General features: G+C 41.8%; 2 protein-coding genes and 1 pseudogene across 2 annotated transcripts; all 3 read right to left on the reverse strand.

Moving 5' to 3' along the window:
• Positions 1 to 3,177: 3,177 nt before the first annotated feature.
• On the reverse strand, positions 3,178 to 3,489 carry LOC150037179 (uncharacterized). Its single transcript, XM_090311902.1, has one exon. The coding sequence runs from the start codon at positions 3,487 to 3,489 to the stop codon at positions 3,178 to 3,180; it is 312 nt and encodes a 103-aa protein (XP_090168028.1).
• Positions 3,490 to 3,530: 41 nt separating this feature from the next.
• On the reverse strand, positions 3,531 to 4,196 carry LOC150037180 (uncharacterized). The gene has a single exon (XM_090311903.1). It carries the CDS (start codon positions 4,194 to 4,196, stop codon positions 3,531 to 3,533), a length of 666 nt encoding a protein of 221 aa, XP_090168029.1.
• Positions 4,197 to 4,938: 742 nt separating this feature from the next.
• Positions 4,939 to 8,810, reverse strand: LOC150037181 (uncharacterized; annotated as a pseudogene).
• Between the last annotated feature and the right edge of the window lie 9,076 nt (positions 8,811 to 17,886).

A 17,886-nucleotide genomic window follows, 5' to 3' on the forward strand; every position in this document is an offset into this window, starting at 1 on the left:
ATAAATTTGAGGACAAAATCTAATAAGATTAAATTAAATAGGAAATTTGTTTAATTTAATTTGAAATTAGAATAGAATCAAATTAGAAAATCTGATAAAAAATCTAATATTTTAAATCAAATCTATTATTTGATTTGGATTTCCTAATTTGTTATGGAACCCAGAAACCTCAATAAATAGGATCCCAAACCCCTCCATTATCTTCATCCCTTCCTCTTCTTCTAATCTTTCCTCTCTCTCCTTTTCCACTTCTTCTTTCATTTTTTTTTAAAGAAAATTTCGTATTTTTTTCTTTTTTTTTCCCTTCTTTTTTTTATTTTTTTATGTAGGTTTACTAATTTGTCCCCTTTACTCTTTTGTAGGAGCTAAAACACAACTCAAGGGAGTACAACTGCGTCTTCTTTTGTAGGATGACTTTGGTATGGTCTATCTACTGTATGACTGTTCATGCTTCCTGATTGTCATGGGAGGGGCCCTGCAAGGCTTACAACTCTCCCATGCTTTGACCCTAGGGAGGATCCCGATAAGGTCTACCTTGTACCACCGTTCGCATATCCTGAACGTCATGGGAGGGGCTCTGCAAGACTTACAACTCTCCCATGCTTTCACCGATCCAGATAAGGCCCACCTTGTTATGTTACTCCTTGATCAAAATTTGAAGATAAGGGAAATATGTCATTGAGTATTGAGGATGAGGCGGATATGCCATCAAACTTTGAAGATGAGAAGAATATGCCATCAAGCTTTTGAGCGAAGTCAGGTTGACTAAAGTTGATCTCGCGTACAAGGCGGAGCCGGACGGACCAGAGTTGTCCTCACAAATGAGGTGGAGCCGGATGGACCAGAGTTGTCTTCGCATATGAGGTAGAGTTTGGCAAACCAAACTTGATCTCGCATATGAGGTGGAACCATACCCACATTTTTTAAGAGGAAGCGAAGCTACACCAATTTTAGAGAAGGGGTGAAGTTGTACCAACATTTTGGAGAGGAAACGAAACCGCACCATGACTTTGGAGATGAAGCGAAGTCGTGCCATCAGTTTGGAGGTGAAGTGAAGCCACACCAAAACTTGGAGATGAGGCGAACCACGCAGACTTTGGAGATAAAACGAAACTGTGCCAACATTTTGATGATGAAGCAAAGTCGCGCCATCAATTTGGAGATGAAGCGAAGCCACGCCACGACTTTGAAGATGAAGCGAATCACGCCAGATTTTGGAGATGAAGCGAAGATGCGTCATGATTTTGTAGACTGACTCATTGAAGATGGAGCCGAGCCATGCACACCGACCATGAACTTGAAGAGGACGCGGAGCCATGCACACCGATCTTGAGCTTAAAAATGGAGCAGAGCCATGCACATCGACCTTGAACTTGAAGACAGAAGTGGAGCCATGCACACCGACCTTGAACTTGAAGACAGAAGTGGAGCCATGCACACCAATCTTAAACTTGAAGATGGAAGCAGAGCCATGCACACCGATCTTGAACTTGAAGATGGAAGTGGGGTCATGCACGCCAATCTTGAACTTGAAGATGGAAGTGGGGGTCATGCACGCCAATCTTGAACTTGAAGATGGAGCAACATCGATGGAGCCTCTAAACTTGAAAATGGAAGAGCATCGATGAGACCTTCGCGTTTGAGTTTGACAAAGCATCGGTAAATCCTCCGCATTTGAGTTTGATAAAGCATGGGCGAATCCTTTGCACTTGAGCTTGAAGAATCGGCGAATCCTCCACATTTGAGCTTGAAGCATCCGTAAATCCTCCGCACTTGAGTTTGACGAAGCATCGATGAATCTTCACATTGAGCTCGACTTCGCGACTTTGAGCATGAAGATGCCATTGAAAAGCCTCCAAACTTGAGTATGAAGATGAAGCATCGATGAAACCTCTGAACTTGAAGATGGAAGAGCATCCGAGTTTGATTTCAAAGAGGAAGCGAGGTGCATTCCAAGCGTGTGCCTTTTATTTACTGTGCTAGCTCCTTACGAGGGATGAACTTCTTCAATCCGTTATGTTGCCCCCAATAGGGATTAACATCTTCGATTTGGAGTGTCATTCTTTAATGGGGATGATCAACATTAATCTTGTAGTATCATATTTGCATGGTTGTCGTACCTCTTCTGATGGACAAGACTTAAATTTCTTTAAGTTTTCTTCGTACCTTTAAATAAAGGGATCAAATCATGACATAGTTCAAGTTTTTTTTTTTTTTTTAACTAGATTGAACTTGAAGTTTCTTTCAAGCTGCCTACATACCTTCTTAATGATAGGGATCGTCATAATGTAGTTCAAGTTCTTTTTAACTAGACTGAACTTGAAGTTTCTTTCAAGTTGTCTATATACCCTTCTTAATGATAAGGATCAAGTCATAATGTAGCTCAAAAAGAATTTTTTTATGTGCGACTGAACTTAAATTTCTTTAAGTTGCCTACGTACCCTTTATAATAACAGGGATCAAGTTGTAACGTAGTTCGTACAGTTTTTTTTTTTTTTTTTTTTTTTTTTTTTTTTTTATACATTTGTTAAGCGTAAAACTTCTTGAGAAACTTTCAGTTGATTGGGCCAATTCTTAGCCCATCTTGATCAACTATCTTGTATGCTCCGTTTGTGTAGACTTTTTTTACGATATAGGGCTCATCCCATTTAGGTGTAAACTTATTCCCCATATGTCTTGTCATGATATTTGGTCTCCTTACGGCGAGCACTAGATCACCGACTTAAAAGAACCGAGGCTTTACATGCTTATCGAAGGCTTTAGACATTCGCGCCTGGTAACAATCGAACGCTTGTTGAACTTCTAATCATTTTTCATTAAATGCTTACAACTCTTGGAGCCGCAGTTTGGCATTGTTCTCTATAGTGAGCCCTTCTTGCACCGCCATTCTTAGTGATGGAATTTCTCTTTCCAAAGGAAGGACAGCTTCTACTCCATAAACGAGAGAGTACGGGGTGACTTCTGTAGGGGTACGGTGAGTGGTGTGATAAGCCCAGAACGCTTCACCGATCTTCTCTTGCCAATCTCTCTTCGAATTGAAACAATTTTCTTCAGTAGGTTGCACAATGTCTTATTAAATGCCTCAGCCAACCCATTTGCAGCGGTGTTATACATGGATAACTTATACTGCTTGAATTTGAATTTTTCACACAACCTATCCATCAAACTGTTGGAGAATTATCTTTTGTTATCTGTCATGATCCGATGGGGAACACTGTACCGATGAATGATATGAGTACGGATAAAATCCACCACATTTTCTTTCTTAGCTTCCCTTAGCGCGATAGCCTCAGCCCATCTTGAGAAGTAGTCAGTGGCTGCGAGGATGTAGGAGTGCCCTGCTGATGACTTAGGTGTTATAGGGCCAACCAGATCAAGCCCCCATGCTTCGAAAGGCCACGAGGCTCTGGTCGGATGTAGAGGCTCGGGCGGTTGATGAATGAAATTCGCGTGATATTGACAGGCTTCACATTTCTTTGCATAATCCATTGAGTCTTGGATCATTCCCAGCCAATAGTAACCCATTCTTTTCAGCTGGAATTGTAGCTTTGGTCCAACTTGATGCACGCCTCATACCTTGAGTGTGCTTCCTCCAAAGCCTTCGCTGACTCTTCTTTACTGAGGCATCGAAGGAAAAGTTCTTCAAAGGATTGATGGTATAGGACCCCTTTGTAGTAAATGAAATGCGCGGCCCCCCTACGAACCTCGGTTTTACGATGGGTGTCATCTGGGAGCCTTCCATGCTCAAGGTAATTTATGATGGGTTGCCGCCAGTCTTTCTCATCGATTAGGTAGACTGATATCGCATTTGTTTCCCCATATGTAGTCCCAACCGGAGGTACAACCCATCTCCGCCAAAGCGATATATTAAGGGGCACATTATCTAGGTCCATTAAAGTAATGGCTAGGTTTGCCAAGGCATCCACTTTCTTGTTCTCTGTCCTCGGGACATGTTCCAACGCCACGCTTTCGAACTTCTCCATCAACTGGTGATCGTAAGTGAAGTAGGGTTTCAAGTCGTCATGCTTCATCTCGTACTGGCATAAGAGTTGATTGATTATCAACTTTGAGTCACCGAATATTTCTATACAAGCTACTCCAATCTCTAAGGCCATTTGGAGACCAATTATCAAGGCTTGGTATTCAGCGACATTGTTTGAGCATAACTCGACAAGTGCGAAGCTATAAGGCAACATGTGCTTTTCTGGTGAAATGAGGACGATACCTACCTCCACACCACTTTTTCATGCCGTACCGTTAAAGAACATGACCCACGGCCCTGAGGTTTTTGTGAAGAGAACTTCATCATCAAGAAAGTCTTCACTTAACTCCCAATTCGATGGAACTGGGTGATCTGCCAGGAAGTCAGCCAATGCCTGCCCATTAACTTCCCTTTGCGGTACATAAACAATGTCATACTGTTGAAGCATGATTGCCCACTTGGCTAAACGTCCCCAGATGATCGGCCTGGACAAGACGTACTTGATGGGATCGGCTTTCGCAATTTAGTGTGAAGGCCTGCATGTAGTGCCTCAACTTATCTATGGCGAAGAAGAGCGTAAGGCACGTCTTCTCTATAGGGGAATAATTGCTCTCGACTCCATTCAGGGTCCTACTTAAGTAATAGAGAGCGCATTCTTTTCTCTTTTCTCTTTCTTGTGCCAATAGTGTCCCCAGTGATCTCGCTTGCGCTGTAATGTATAGTATCAACAGCTTGCCCGCTACTAGGGCTCCTAAGACAGGAGGGCTAATCAAGTACCTCTTTATGCTATCGAAAGCATTCTTGTAGGCCTCATCCCATTCGAATTTCTCTCCCTTTCTCATCAGTCTTTGAAAGGGTTGACACCGCCCTGCCAGGTTAGAAATAAATCTCCAGATGTAGGCCAAACGTCCATGCAAACTTCTTAACTCATGTAAATTCCTTGGCCTTGGCATCTTCTAGATGGCATCGATCTTGGATTGGTCTATCTCTATCCCTCGATGTCTCACAACAAAGCCCAAAAACTTTCCTGAAGTTACGTCGAATGCACATTTGAGGGTGTTCATCTTTAACTGGTACTTTAGCAGGCGATCGAACACGGTTCTTAGATCTTTCAAATGGTCATGTCGTCGCTTGGTCTTGACCACAAGGTCATCCACATAGCACTCCATGTGTTTGTGTAACATATCGTCAAACACCTTCTGCATGGCACGTTGATAAGTAGTGTCGGCGTTCTTTAACCCGAAAGGCATTACCTTGTAACAATATATCCCTTTTGGGGTTCGAAATGCTATCATTTCCACGTCTGCGAGGGCCATTCGTATCTGGTTATACTCGGAAGATCCGTTCATAAAGGATAAGGCCTCATGTCCCGTTGTCGCATCGACTATGATTTCTGTGATGGGCAATGGAAAATCATTTTTCGGGCATACACTATTTAGGTCGTGAAAGTCTACGCAAATACGAAGCTGTCCATTCTTTTTTCTAACCAGGACAATGTTGGCTATCCATGTTGGATATTTAACTTCGCAAATGAACCTAGCCTCAATCAACTTATTGACCTCAACCTCAATCTGAGGGATAAGTTCTGGCCGAAAGCGTCGTTGAGCCTGCTTAACGGGTCGACACCCTTGTTTGATCGTGAGATGGTGGACTGCTACTTTTGGATCTAGTCCCAGAATCTCTATGTATAACCAGGCGAAAACATCCCTATATTCGGTAAGCAGACTCATGTGCTCGTCCTCTTCCTCTTCCGAGAGGGACGCGCTGATGAAAGTCGGACGCGGTTCTTCTACAGTGCCCAAATTCACCTCTTTTAGCTCGTCCACCGTGGATTGACCACCGTCGTCTAGACCTTGTGGAGCGTCTTCCATTTCCTCTTCGGTCATACCCTCTTCGGATTCTTCGGTGATTGTGATGTGGTGGCACAAAGTTTCGCCTTCTTCCTGCTCTAAATTTCCATTCTGAGGATTGGTGAAAACGATGTCGTGCCTCTTTACTTTAAGCGTTCCCTCACTTGTGTTTAGAGTAACGAAGGTCTTTCTCTTCATGAGTAAGGGGGCGGTATTACGGATTTCTACATCACTTCTTGCCTCTCCTGATGGCCTCTAATCCGATGACGCTTCAGCGTTTTTAAGGTCAATTCGTCGCCAGATGGACGCTCGAGGTATCGACCCCCTTTTTCTTATGGTCATTTCGGAGGCGTCAGCGTAGACTTTTCCTTTCTCCTTTGTCTTACTAGGGACATATTGGTCAAAGGGATCTTCGGCCCTCTCATACTTCAGGCGATAAAAAACAGGAGCACGAGGTTTTCCTTCGTTCTCCGTCGGAATTGGGCCTAGTCTCTCGAAGGCTGACGATCGCTCTACCACCGACGATTGATAGATGATTTCCTCATTTCCTTCTTTTGGCAGAGTCAACCTTTGAAAAACTGAATGTCGAGTAACTCTGGGAATAGTATATGGGCTTTCCTTTTCTGCTTCTGTCATGCTTAACCTCTCGAAGACCAAAAAGCGTGCGGCAGACGGTCTAATATGGTCGAAGGCTGCTCTTTTATCTTTGCCCTCCTTTTCTCCTATATCATCGACTTCTTCTGCAGTGATATGATTGTTGTTGGCCACTTTCCCTTTCGCCTTTCTGATTATGCAGATTGGCTCTGACAGCTCATATCCGAGTCCCGCCCTCGACGTGGGTATAGCATGTCCTTCTTGCAAAAGCTTCTTTTGGGTTGGCGAGAGTCGGGGTTGCTCATAAATCTTCAAACTCTTAAACTCAGTGTGAGTTGTGAAGTTGTAGCCCGCCTTCGCCAACAGCTTATAAGCCCTGGGATCGAATCCGTCTTTAGTTTACCTATCGAGTAGCTTTAACCCTGTCACTTCTGCCTCCGACTTGTGGACTTCCTGCTTCGTTATCGGCGTGAGGGGTGTGAAGAAACTCTCCTTTAGAATTTCTATGTCTTCGACCTGCAAACCTTTTGAGCATTCCGTAAAAATGACTTACCCTTTTTTCGTCTCGACAAAGGAACATAGCGCAGAATCGGAGGTTTTGAGGTTTTTTCACCCCTCACCACGGATGTTTCTCCAACGTCAAGGGATATTCTACTCTCTTTAGGGTTGGAGGCTTGTACCTTGCTACCCACCCTTTTCTCTATGTCTATTGGCGACCTCAACCGGGATCCATCTACTTTCTTTGCTAGCAAGTTCTCTGCCGGCATAGTCTCACCGGAATTCTCACTTTTTAGGTAAAACTTTGCATCTGCGAAGTGAGACTCGACCTCGGAAAACGGATTAAAATCCGCTTCAACCTTCTTAATCCCGTCTTGGTAAAAATTGAAACACTGATGTAGTGTCGATGTAATCACACCATTCCCATGAATCCAAGGGTGTCCCAATAGTAGCTTGTAGGTGGTCTTTAAGTCTATCACATGAAATAGTACGTCGACCTTCAAATCGCCAATGAGGAGCTCCAAGCGTATCATGCCTATCGCCCTTTGGCTGCCTTGATTGAAACCCTGAATTACTAATTTGTTGTTTGATAGCTCTTCTATGAGTATGCTCAACTATTTCATAGTTGTCTTAGGCATTATATTGATGGCGGATCCATTGTTGATGAGGATTCGACCCACTCTCTGTTCTCGAATGTATCCACAGACGTACAAAGGCCTATTATGCAATTTGGATCCCAGTAGCAGATCTTCGTCTGAGAAGCCTATGGATGTGCAACACGAGGCATAAGCACATGCTGCAGAGGTTGATGCATCAGAGTCGTTGGATTCTAACAGTGCCTCAATGATGGTCGTCTTACCTTTTCGCGGGAGTGAAAGTAGGTCATCTATGTTGAATGGTGACGAACACTTTGGTTCTCCTATCGACTTTAATGGGCCTGGAATGGTATCTTCGTCCTCCTTGATACTGACAGCATGACATGCAGCAACCTCTGGTGTCTCCTCTGAACCCTAATTGCAGAAGTTCTTCGGGAGGAAACCTGCTAACATCATCTGTCGTCTAGGACGAGGAACATCCTCATCTCTCTCGTCAACAGCTTTGGGCCTCCAAGCCTTCTTTCTACCCTTCATTTTTTGTGTCTTTCTCCCTCCATTGTAGCTTCTATGAGAGCGTAGCTCTTTTTGGGTAGAGTTCAGTCTTCCCTTCTTACGGTGCGCCACAAGAATCCAGCCTTCGTTATCGTTATCGTCAGCACGCTCTCCTCCGTTTTGAGGATCTGTAGCTTGGACCTCCTGCTGAAATTGCACTACCATAGGTTCGAAGGTCCCAAATTGGATCAAGCTCTCCCTTTTTTCATAATATATGATTGGTGCCACCACGCTTGAAGCTACCGTCAGCATAACATGATTCGTTTGGACCACCTCCTTTAGATCCAACTCTATTTTCCTCTCACGAGCCAATTTGAGGATTGATTCCTTCAGTACGAAACATTTTTCAACTGGGTGGCTAACGACCCTGTGATACTTACAGTAGTTAGGATAATCCACTTTGTCGACCTATTTCGATCGTTTACATTCTGGTAGCTGGATAAGGTGGTTCTCTAGTAGCTGCTCAAGCATCTCCATAACATCAGAGTCGGGGAACGGGTAGACTTTTTCCTACCGTTCCTTTAGGGTTAGGCGATGTCTTTCACCTTCTTCGTCTTTCTTTTCTATCTTCTTCTCTTTCCCTTTCAAGGAGAACTTCAACGAGGTCGTATTAACGACCATTGATTCTTTTGTGGCACATTTCACAATTTTCTCGATGCCCTTCACTTCCTTCTTGTCTTTCTTCGGTTCGTGGCTCAGGAAGTCCCTCGTTCCTCTGTTGGCGATACTTAGCTCCATGTCGTGGGCACGAGTCGCCAATTCTTCAAAGGTACAGGGCTTTATTCCCTGCAGGATGTAGAGGAGTTCCCAGTGCATACCCTGTGTGCACATTTCTATAACAGAAAATTCGGTGAGTCGATCTTTGCAATCCAGACTCCGAGCTTTCCATCGGTTGATATACTCAACGAACGACTCCCATTTTCGTTGTTTGGCGTTTGTTAACTCCATCATGATGACGGTGCGCCTAGTGCTGTAGAAGCGATTCAAGAATTCTCTTTCAAGTTGCTCTCAGCTATCAATCACCTCAGGCTCTAAGTCTGTGTACCAGTCAAAAGCGTTTCCTTTGAGGGTTCTGACGAACTGTTTGACTAGTAGATCTCCCCTTGTTCCCGAATTCTCGCATGTTTCTACGAAGTGGGCTATATGTTGCTTTGGGTTGCCCTTTCCGTCGAATTGTTGGAACTTTGGAGGTTGGTACCCTGCAGGCGTTCTCAGATTATCGATCCTCTGGGTGTATGGCATGGAATACATGAAGGAAATTTGAGCCGACCCTTCATATTGAGCTCTTATGGAGGTCATGATCATGTCTTACAGTTGTTGGACTGACAGAGAGGCCACTGAGTCTGATTGTCGCCCTTGGTTTTCTTGCAGTACGGTCTTCCTCTTGTCAGTTTCTTTGACCGTAGGTTGGATTCAGCAACCTCTCGAGATACATTTGTTCTCTCAGGGCAGCAATCTCATGGTCTTGCTCCTCAATGGCTTTCATCAAAAAGTTAATCTTCCTTTCCATTTCTGCCATGGCCGCTTCTGCCGTCACGTCTGCCATCATGACAGAGATCACATCTGGCGGTGAATCTCTTTTCGACTTGCTGGAGGCAGAAATAGAGTTGTCAAACAGGGGGTTTTCCTTAATGACAACCCTGCCTTGTGGGGATTTCGTCATTTGCCTCAAGATGTTGTGGGCAATAAGGGAGCTTTGTTCTTGCTCCTGCATGACTTCTCTTGAGTGGCTGCGGGTGACAGATCCCATGTATGATTCGTTTGTGGAGGAAGCCTCAGATGCCATCTTTTTAGGTGCCATTTACCTTGTTTGGATGCTGAGAGAGAGATGAGAGGTAGAGATGGTCCCACCGAGCGTGCCAATTTATTCACACGAGGCTTCCGGAGAAACTTGTTTCGTGGAGGTGAACTTTAGTTGGTGTTGATATTGAAGTTGATTTGATGTGATGTGGTTTGATCTCTAATACTTGATCATCTGATTCTCTCTTAGTTGGGTGAATGTGCTTGACTTGAAGAAGAAAAGCAACGAACATTCTTGAAGTAGAAGTCTTGGAAGAGTCTTCTTTGTGTTTTCAAGGGTCTCCTGTCTTCTAGGAGTGGAGTCTTGGAAGTCTTCTGCTTGTTGATGAATTCTCTGGACTCTCTGAATGTAGAAAATGTTTGTATCTTCAAAGGACTTCAGTCTTCAGAATGCTTGTATCTTCAAAGAACTTAGTCTTCAGAATGCTTGCATCTTCAAAGGACTTCGGTCTTCAGAATGCTTGCATCTTCAAAGGACTTCAGTCTTCAGAATGCTTGTATCTTCAAAGGACTTCAGTCTTCAGGTGTGATCAGCTTCAGGAATCAAGGAATCTTCTGGTTATAGAGAATTCCCTATAAGCTCTCTGGAGTATAGAATTGTTGACCCCTCCAAATGAGGAGAGCTTATCTATTTATAGAGTTCATAGATGGGCTTGGGCTTGGTTGATCCATGGGTCTGGCCTTTGAGTTCAATTAGTTGGACTTGGGCTTGGTTGGTCCATGGGGTTGGCCTTTGTGCTTAATTAATCGGATTTAGGCCTGATTTGATATTTGGGTCAAATCCAGCCTATTTTTGGACTTAATTGGACTTTGACCCAAATAATAATATCAAATTGGGTCAAATTAATCTTATCTGATTCAACGGTCATGATAAAACCACGTGGCGTCATCGAAATTTGTCTTCAACTTCAATTCAGGATATATGTCAACTTCTAATTGAGCCTAAATTTAATGATTTAAAATTTCATCATTAATTTAGTAAAGACGTGGCAACTTATGATTGGTCTAAAATTTCTCATTCAACAAATACCTTTAGAAAAAGAAAAAGAACAATTGAAAAGTTTGTAGTTATCTACGTGGTAGACTAATTTGATGGATCGTATTTGGTAGACTAATTTGATGGATTGTACAAATGATGAGAGTTAGTAATTTTAGAGTATAAATTCTTTACTTGCTATTTCAAATAGAAATCGAAGTTTAGATTTTTTTTGTTCCATCTAATTTATTTATATCGTTTTATATCTCCATTGTCCTTCAATTTTTATTTTATTTTTGTAATTTTCTTAACTTTTATTAAGTTTAAGAGTAATATCCTAATTTAGGAAAGTTTAAGAGTAATATTGTAATTTTGGAGATATAAGAATATTTTTGAGATATAGGATATAGTTGAAGGATATTTTTAAGTTCAAGGATGTATTTATAATTTAACGAAAATAATAATTTAACAATATTAAAAAAAGGTTTGTTGTACGGTAATTTATAATTGTACATTTGGATGGATAAGTATTGAAAAGTGATGCAACTATTTGAAAATATATGCAAGATAGTGTTTCCACGTGTTTTTTGTTTCGTTGTCATTAATTCGGCCATCTTGAATATGATTATCATCGAGAGAATTTTTTCTTAGAAAACAAAATGTTATAACAAAATAGAAAATGGTTTTTTAATTTTAAAAAATAATTGTACTGATATTATTATTTTGCCTCTCTAGAGTATGTGGTCTTAAGAAAAAATTGAATATGACCATATTTTATCATTTTTGCTTATGTTAATTTTGAGATTCGAGTTCAATGATTTGAGATTCTAGTTAAACCATGCGTTAGTGCAGGCCTCGAGTATTCAATGCAGATGTACTAACTACTATCAACACAGTTCAATATAAGACGTACTACATTCTCATGCCATTTGAAAATATTTTAATTTGGATCTAAAGTTTAGCATGGTCTGAATTTAAATATGTAAGAGAATGTCACATCTACGAATTTTAAAAATATTTTAATTTGGAATCATTGGACCTAAATTTTAACAGTGTCTTGCTCTTAATTTAAATATGTAAGAAAAGGTTAGGTTACGAACTTCAACAATAAAATAAGACGTAAAGCATATGCATTTCATATATAGGTGCGTATATGACGTGTTTAAATTATTAGTTGTCTAGATCTTCCCATCTCCTAAGTTCAACTTTTAAGCCTAAGATGTTATTTAAACCATCAATCATTCTTAATCATCTCTTGGTTGGCTTCTAATAAAATTGCTTCATGCATAATAGTTTAACGTATTTTAAACGACGTTCAAGCACATCTCGAAGAAGAAAGAATGAAAATGATGTTCAAACACAATTAATGAAAGGTTCAATCATTAAATAACGCTATAGATGTATGTAGGATATTTATTCCTACCTCTATATTGTTGAGAATTTATAATTAGATATAAATAAATTGTGAAAACTGAATTAGACCTAAAATTTTTATTAGAGCAAAAAAATTTAACAATCACAAAATCATCAAAATAATTAAGAGTAGGAAAGAGTAAGGAAAAAGAAAACGACACCGAAAAATATATATGTTCACTCCAAATTTGGGACTGTCCTAAAACTCGCGCTACAAAACTCTCCCAAATGGCCTAACACGGACTATTTAATTTTGATAACAATAAAAATAGAAGAAGAGAAACACAAGACTGATTTACGTGGAAAATCCTAGGCCAGGGAGAAAAAACCACGATTGAATCTTATTATTAAGTTACACTGAAATACAGAAAGACTGCTCAAATAAATAGATAGATAGGAAACCCTAGGCCCATAAATAAATTACAATAAACCCCTAGGGCAAACAAACCCTTTTTCGACACTCCCCCTCAAGTTGGGGCGTAAATATCGATCAAACCCAACTTGCTAACACAGTATTCAAAACTCTGTCTTAACAACCTCTTTGTAAGGACATCTGCAATCTACTGATTTGAAGGGATGTAGGGAATACATATGCTACCATTGTCCAATCTTTCTTTAATGAAATGTCTGTCAATCTCGACATGTTTAGTCCTATCATTCTAGACCGGATTGTTGGCAATACTTATTGTTGCTTTATTGTTGCAAAACAACTTCATTGGAAGCTCACTGTCTTGTCGAAGATCTATTACTACTTTCTCCAACCAGATCTCTTCACATATCCCCAAACACATGGCCCTGTATTCGACTTCTACACTACTTCTGGCAATCACTCCCTGTTTCTTACTTCTCCAAATGACCATATTGCCCCAGACAAACGTACAATATCCAGACATAGACTTTCTATCAACAGCAGATCCAGTCCAGTCTGAATCTGTATATGCTTCTATACCACGTTTACTAGACTTTCTGAATAGAAGACCTTTACCAGGAGTGCCCTTTAAATACCGTAAGATGCGTTCAACTGCTGTCATATGTTCTTCATAGAGAGCTTGCATGAACTGACTAACAACACTCACGGCATATGATATATCAGGTCTCGTGTGAGATAAATATATCAACTTCCCGACTAACCGCTGATATCTTTCTTTGCTAACCGGAGCTCCATTATTAACATTACTCAGTTTGACATTATACTCTGCAGGGGTGTCTACAAGTTTACACCCAGTCATTCCTGTTTTTTTTAGGAGATCTAGAGTATACTTTCGTTGTGATACAGATATACCCTCTTTCGATCGGGCCACCTCCATCCTAAGAAAGTATCGCAATTTTCTCATATCTTTAATTTCAAATTCTTCAGCCATCTTCGTTTTAAATCTTATGATTTCATCAGTATCATCACCAGTCAGAACAATGTCATCTACATACACAATAAGTACTGAAGTCTTTCCTGAACTCGACCTTTTTGTGAACAACGTGTAGTCTGAGTGCCCCTGATCATATCCCTGAACTTTAACAAACGCCAGGCTCTTGGCGACTGTTTTAACTCATACAGAGACTTCTTCAATCTAGAAACCTGATGGTTAAACTGATGTTCGAAGCCGGGTGGAGGGCTCATATAGACTTCTTCTTCGAGTTCTCCATTAAGAAACGCACTCTTCACATCCAACTGGTGCAAAGGCCAATCTTTATTAATAGCAACAGATAATAGCACCCGGATCGTATTAAGTTTGGCCACAGGAGAGAATGTCTCAGAGTAATCAATACCAATGGTTTGGGTAAAGCCTTTGGCAACCAGTCTCGCCTTATATCTGTCAATCGAGCCATCGGATTTGTACTTGACAGTAAATACCCATTTATATCCAACCGTCTTGTGCCCCTCAGGAAGAGTAACCTATTCCCATGTTCCATTTTTCTCTAGGGCTCTTATTTCTTCCATAACCGCAACCCTCCACTCGGGAGTTTCCATGGAAACTTGTATAGTACTTGGAACCATTACCATATCTAGACTAGTAGTAAGAGCCTTGAACTTAGGAGATAGGTTACTATATGTCATGTAACTATGCATAGGAAACTTTGTACGTGACCTAGTCCTTTTTCTCAAGGCAATTGGAAGATCAAGAGACGCATCACGGTTCTCCTTTTCTCCGCGTTGCTTACTGCAGTCAGTCGTCTAATCTATGGATATTTTGTCATAAGGATTTCCCACACAATCACCTTCCCTTCCACTATTCTCGTTTGCTAAAGTTATTTCTTCAGTGTTGTCTTTTCCATCAGTTTCTCCATCCTCTTCAGTTCCATCTATTTTCTCATTATCTGCATCAATCTCTACATCTCTATCCATTCTACAATTATCAGTCTCAACACAATCATCAATATCACAAACAGGGATATTCATATCTGGAACTGAGACCGAGTCAAACTCATGAACTGAAGCCAGAGAGGCGACAGGCGGCACTGTTTCCTTCCTGAGATTCTTCCTGTAGTAGGTTATCCAAAGAACTTGATTAGTGGGAAGAACAAGACTAGGAAGAATAGGGTTAGGATGTTCAGGTTCAGCCGACATCTATAGGGGATAGAGTACGAGGACCAGTTAGTCTCTTCACTAGGACACTCCCCTTGAAGAGGACTAACGGGAAAAAACGATTGATCCTCAAGAAAGGTGACATCCATGACACAAAGTATTTTCGAGACGAGGGATGATAACACTTGTACCCACGTTGATGGAGAGGATACCCAACATAGACACATTTCTGGGCACGAGGAGTGAATTTTGTACGATTGGAACCATAGGTATGGACAAAGACAACACATCCAAACACCCGCAGAGGTACGTCAGGAATTAACCGAGTGTTGGGATACAATTCTTTGAAACATTCAAGAGGAGTATGGAAGGACAAGACACGAGAAGGCATGCGGTTGACAAGGTGGCTGCAGTGAGGATAACATCGCCCCACAAATAGGAAGGAAGAGAGGTAGATATCATAAGGGAACGGGCGACCTCTACCAGATGTCTATTTTTCCTCTCGGCAACTCCGTTTTGCTAGGGATTATAGGCACACGAGTTTTGATGGATGATTCCTTTAGATACCAGGAAGTCCCGGAATGAGTTATTAATGAATTCACGCCCGTTGTCACTTCGTAAAATTGCAATTTTTGTGTTGAACTAGGTTTCGACGGTCGCATAAAATTGTTGGAAAACAGAGGACACCTTAGACTTATCGATCAAAAGGAAGACCCAGGTCAATCTGGTGTGATCGTCAATAAAGGTGACGAACCACCGTTTGCCTGTAGAGGTAGTGGTAGGTGAGGAACCCAGACATCACTATGGATAAGATTGAATGGTTTGGACGGCTTGTAAGGTTGAGAGTGAAACGAAACACGACTCTATTTAGCCCGGATACACACATCACACTGTAAGGATGACATATTAATATTATGAAATAAATGCGGAAAGGGGTACTTTATATATTGAAAACTGGGATGTCCCAGACGGTAATGCCATAACATAAAATCAGTTTCAACAACAGAGAAATTCAAAGAAACAAAACTAGTCCTATAATCATCCTTAAAGGAAGTTTCATCAGTCAGGAAATAGAGCCCTCTATTGTGCCGGGCAGTACCGATTGTCGTCCCCGAGCCCAGATCCTGAAACAAAACAATATCAGGTGAGAAAACAGTCTGACAGTTTAAGTCCCTTGTAATTTTACTAACAGATAGTAAATTATATGAAATTTTAGGAGCATGCAGCACATTACGCAATATCAAACCATTAAACGAAGACAGATGTCCTTTCCCTACGACAAGGGCAAAGGAGCCATCGGCGATTCTAATTTTTCCGTTGCCGGCACTCGGGTGATATGAGATAAAATGATCAGAAGATCTGGTCTGAAGATCTGTTGCTCTAGAATCCACAATCCAAGGTTGTTTACCATTAATGTTAATAAAGCCAAAAGACTGAGTCGTACTTGAGTGTGCAATTGCACTGACCCCAACAACACTTAAGTTACTCTGGCTGTCAACTTGAGGCGGAGTCAAAGTCTTGTCATTTGCCGAGTCGCTGGCCAGAGCATAACCAGAACCAGTCTTGTCCTGTGACTGGCGTCGTTTGTAATTTTGAGGTTTCCCATGAAGCTTTCAACATTGGTCTTTCGTGTGCCATGGTTTTTTGCAGTGCTCCCAGATAGCTAGAGGTTTCTTGTTACTATCTGATCCATGACTTGGTGGCAAAAGTTGCAGCCTCAATAGACATAACAACTGAAATATTCATGGCCTTAGACATATCTTCTTCGAGGCGTATTTCAGAGCACACCTCCCTCATTAATGATGTAGGGCGTTGACCCAAAATCCTGCTGCAAACACCGTCATATTTTGGATTTAACCCCGCCAGAAAATTGTACACTCGATCAGCTTTCTTAAGTTTGGAATACTGCGTTCCATCAAATGTACATCTCCAGAAAATCTCACGGCATAAGTCCATTTCTTGCCATAACAAGGACAATTTGTTGAAGTATGACGTGACGTCCATAGCTCCTTGTTTACATTCATGAATTTGTTTGCGTAAGGTATATAGGCGGGATGCTTTCTGCTTCTGCGAATACAAATGCTATACTGCATCCCAGATCTCTTTGGCAGTCGCCGTATAAAGTAACGGTCTGCCAATTTGAGGTTCCATGCTACTCACCAGAACTAATCGTAGAAATGAATCTTTTGCTCTCCAAAGACGCTCGTGAGAACTACCGGGTTCAGGTTTGGCTATCTCCCTAGTTAGATAGCCAAATTTCTATCTTTCTTCCAAAGCCATTCGTATGGATTGAGACCATGAAAAATAATTTTCGCCATTCAACTTTTCTCCAATTATAATCCCTGCAGAAAGTCCTATTGATCCAGATAATAAATTTGTAGCAGGTAAAGAATGGAAAGAGTTTACTAGGTTCTCAGAGCTTAGCTGTAAATTTGACGATTCCGGTTGAACCATTTTTGAGTTTGTACCAAGAACCGACCCAAATTCAGCGAGCTGTTGCTGGAGGAAAACAAACCTGCTTTTAATCTCATCAGAACATGCCCCGGTCAGACCGGCCGAAGAGTTCGTGGGAAAAAAACCGGATCGACGTCACTGCAGTCAGAGAAGACCGACCATCCTACCCCCGGAAGTTTCTGGTCAAAAAACGCCATCGATTGGTCGCGCAACCCGGTGTGGTCGACTGCCCTAGGGTTCGAAGTCACGACTGAAAGTTCATCCGAAGTCACGACGGCTGGGAGCTCTCGTCTGGGTTGTGCGAAAACTTCTGGAAGATCGATCGGCTTGTTGTGCGCGAAGGGTCCAGGCCAATCGGTGGTCTGATCGTCATCAACGGATCTGAATAGTCGCCGAACACCGTCTGGCTACGACTGGACCTGGCCGAAAATCGGACAAGGTTGGATCCGTTCGCCGACCACTATCTACACTTGAGATGTCGGCTGGTCTGCGGTTGAAGGGTGGCTAGGCATCGCTCACATCTGGGTGAGACCCGATCTGTCCACCGACACTCATTTGTTGGAGGAGGCGAGGTAAAACAGTCTCTAGGTATTGTTGGATAGCTTCCTTAATTGTGTCAACCATCTCAAAATTTTTTGTCGAAGGAGACT

The sequence above is a fragment of the Benincasa hispida genome, chromosome 3, assembly GCF_027475165.1.
Source record: "Benincasa hispida cultivar pf3 chromosome 3, pf3_genome.v1.1, whole genome shotgun sequence".
NCBI lineage: Eukaryota > Viridiplantae > Streptophyta > Magnoliopsida > Cucurbitales > Cucurbitaceae > Benincasa > Benincasa hispida.

Bases quoted from the DNA above. Each gene is read 5' to 3' on its own strand.
- LOC150037179 (XM_090311902.1), bottom strand. From the start codon at position 3,489: ATGGATTATGCAAAGAAATGTGAAGCCTGTCAATATCACGCGAATTTC.
- LOC150037180 (XM_090311903.1), bottom strand. From the start codon at position 4,196: ATGTTGCCTTATAGCTTCGCACTTGTCGAGTTATGCTCAAACAATGTC.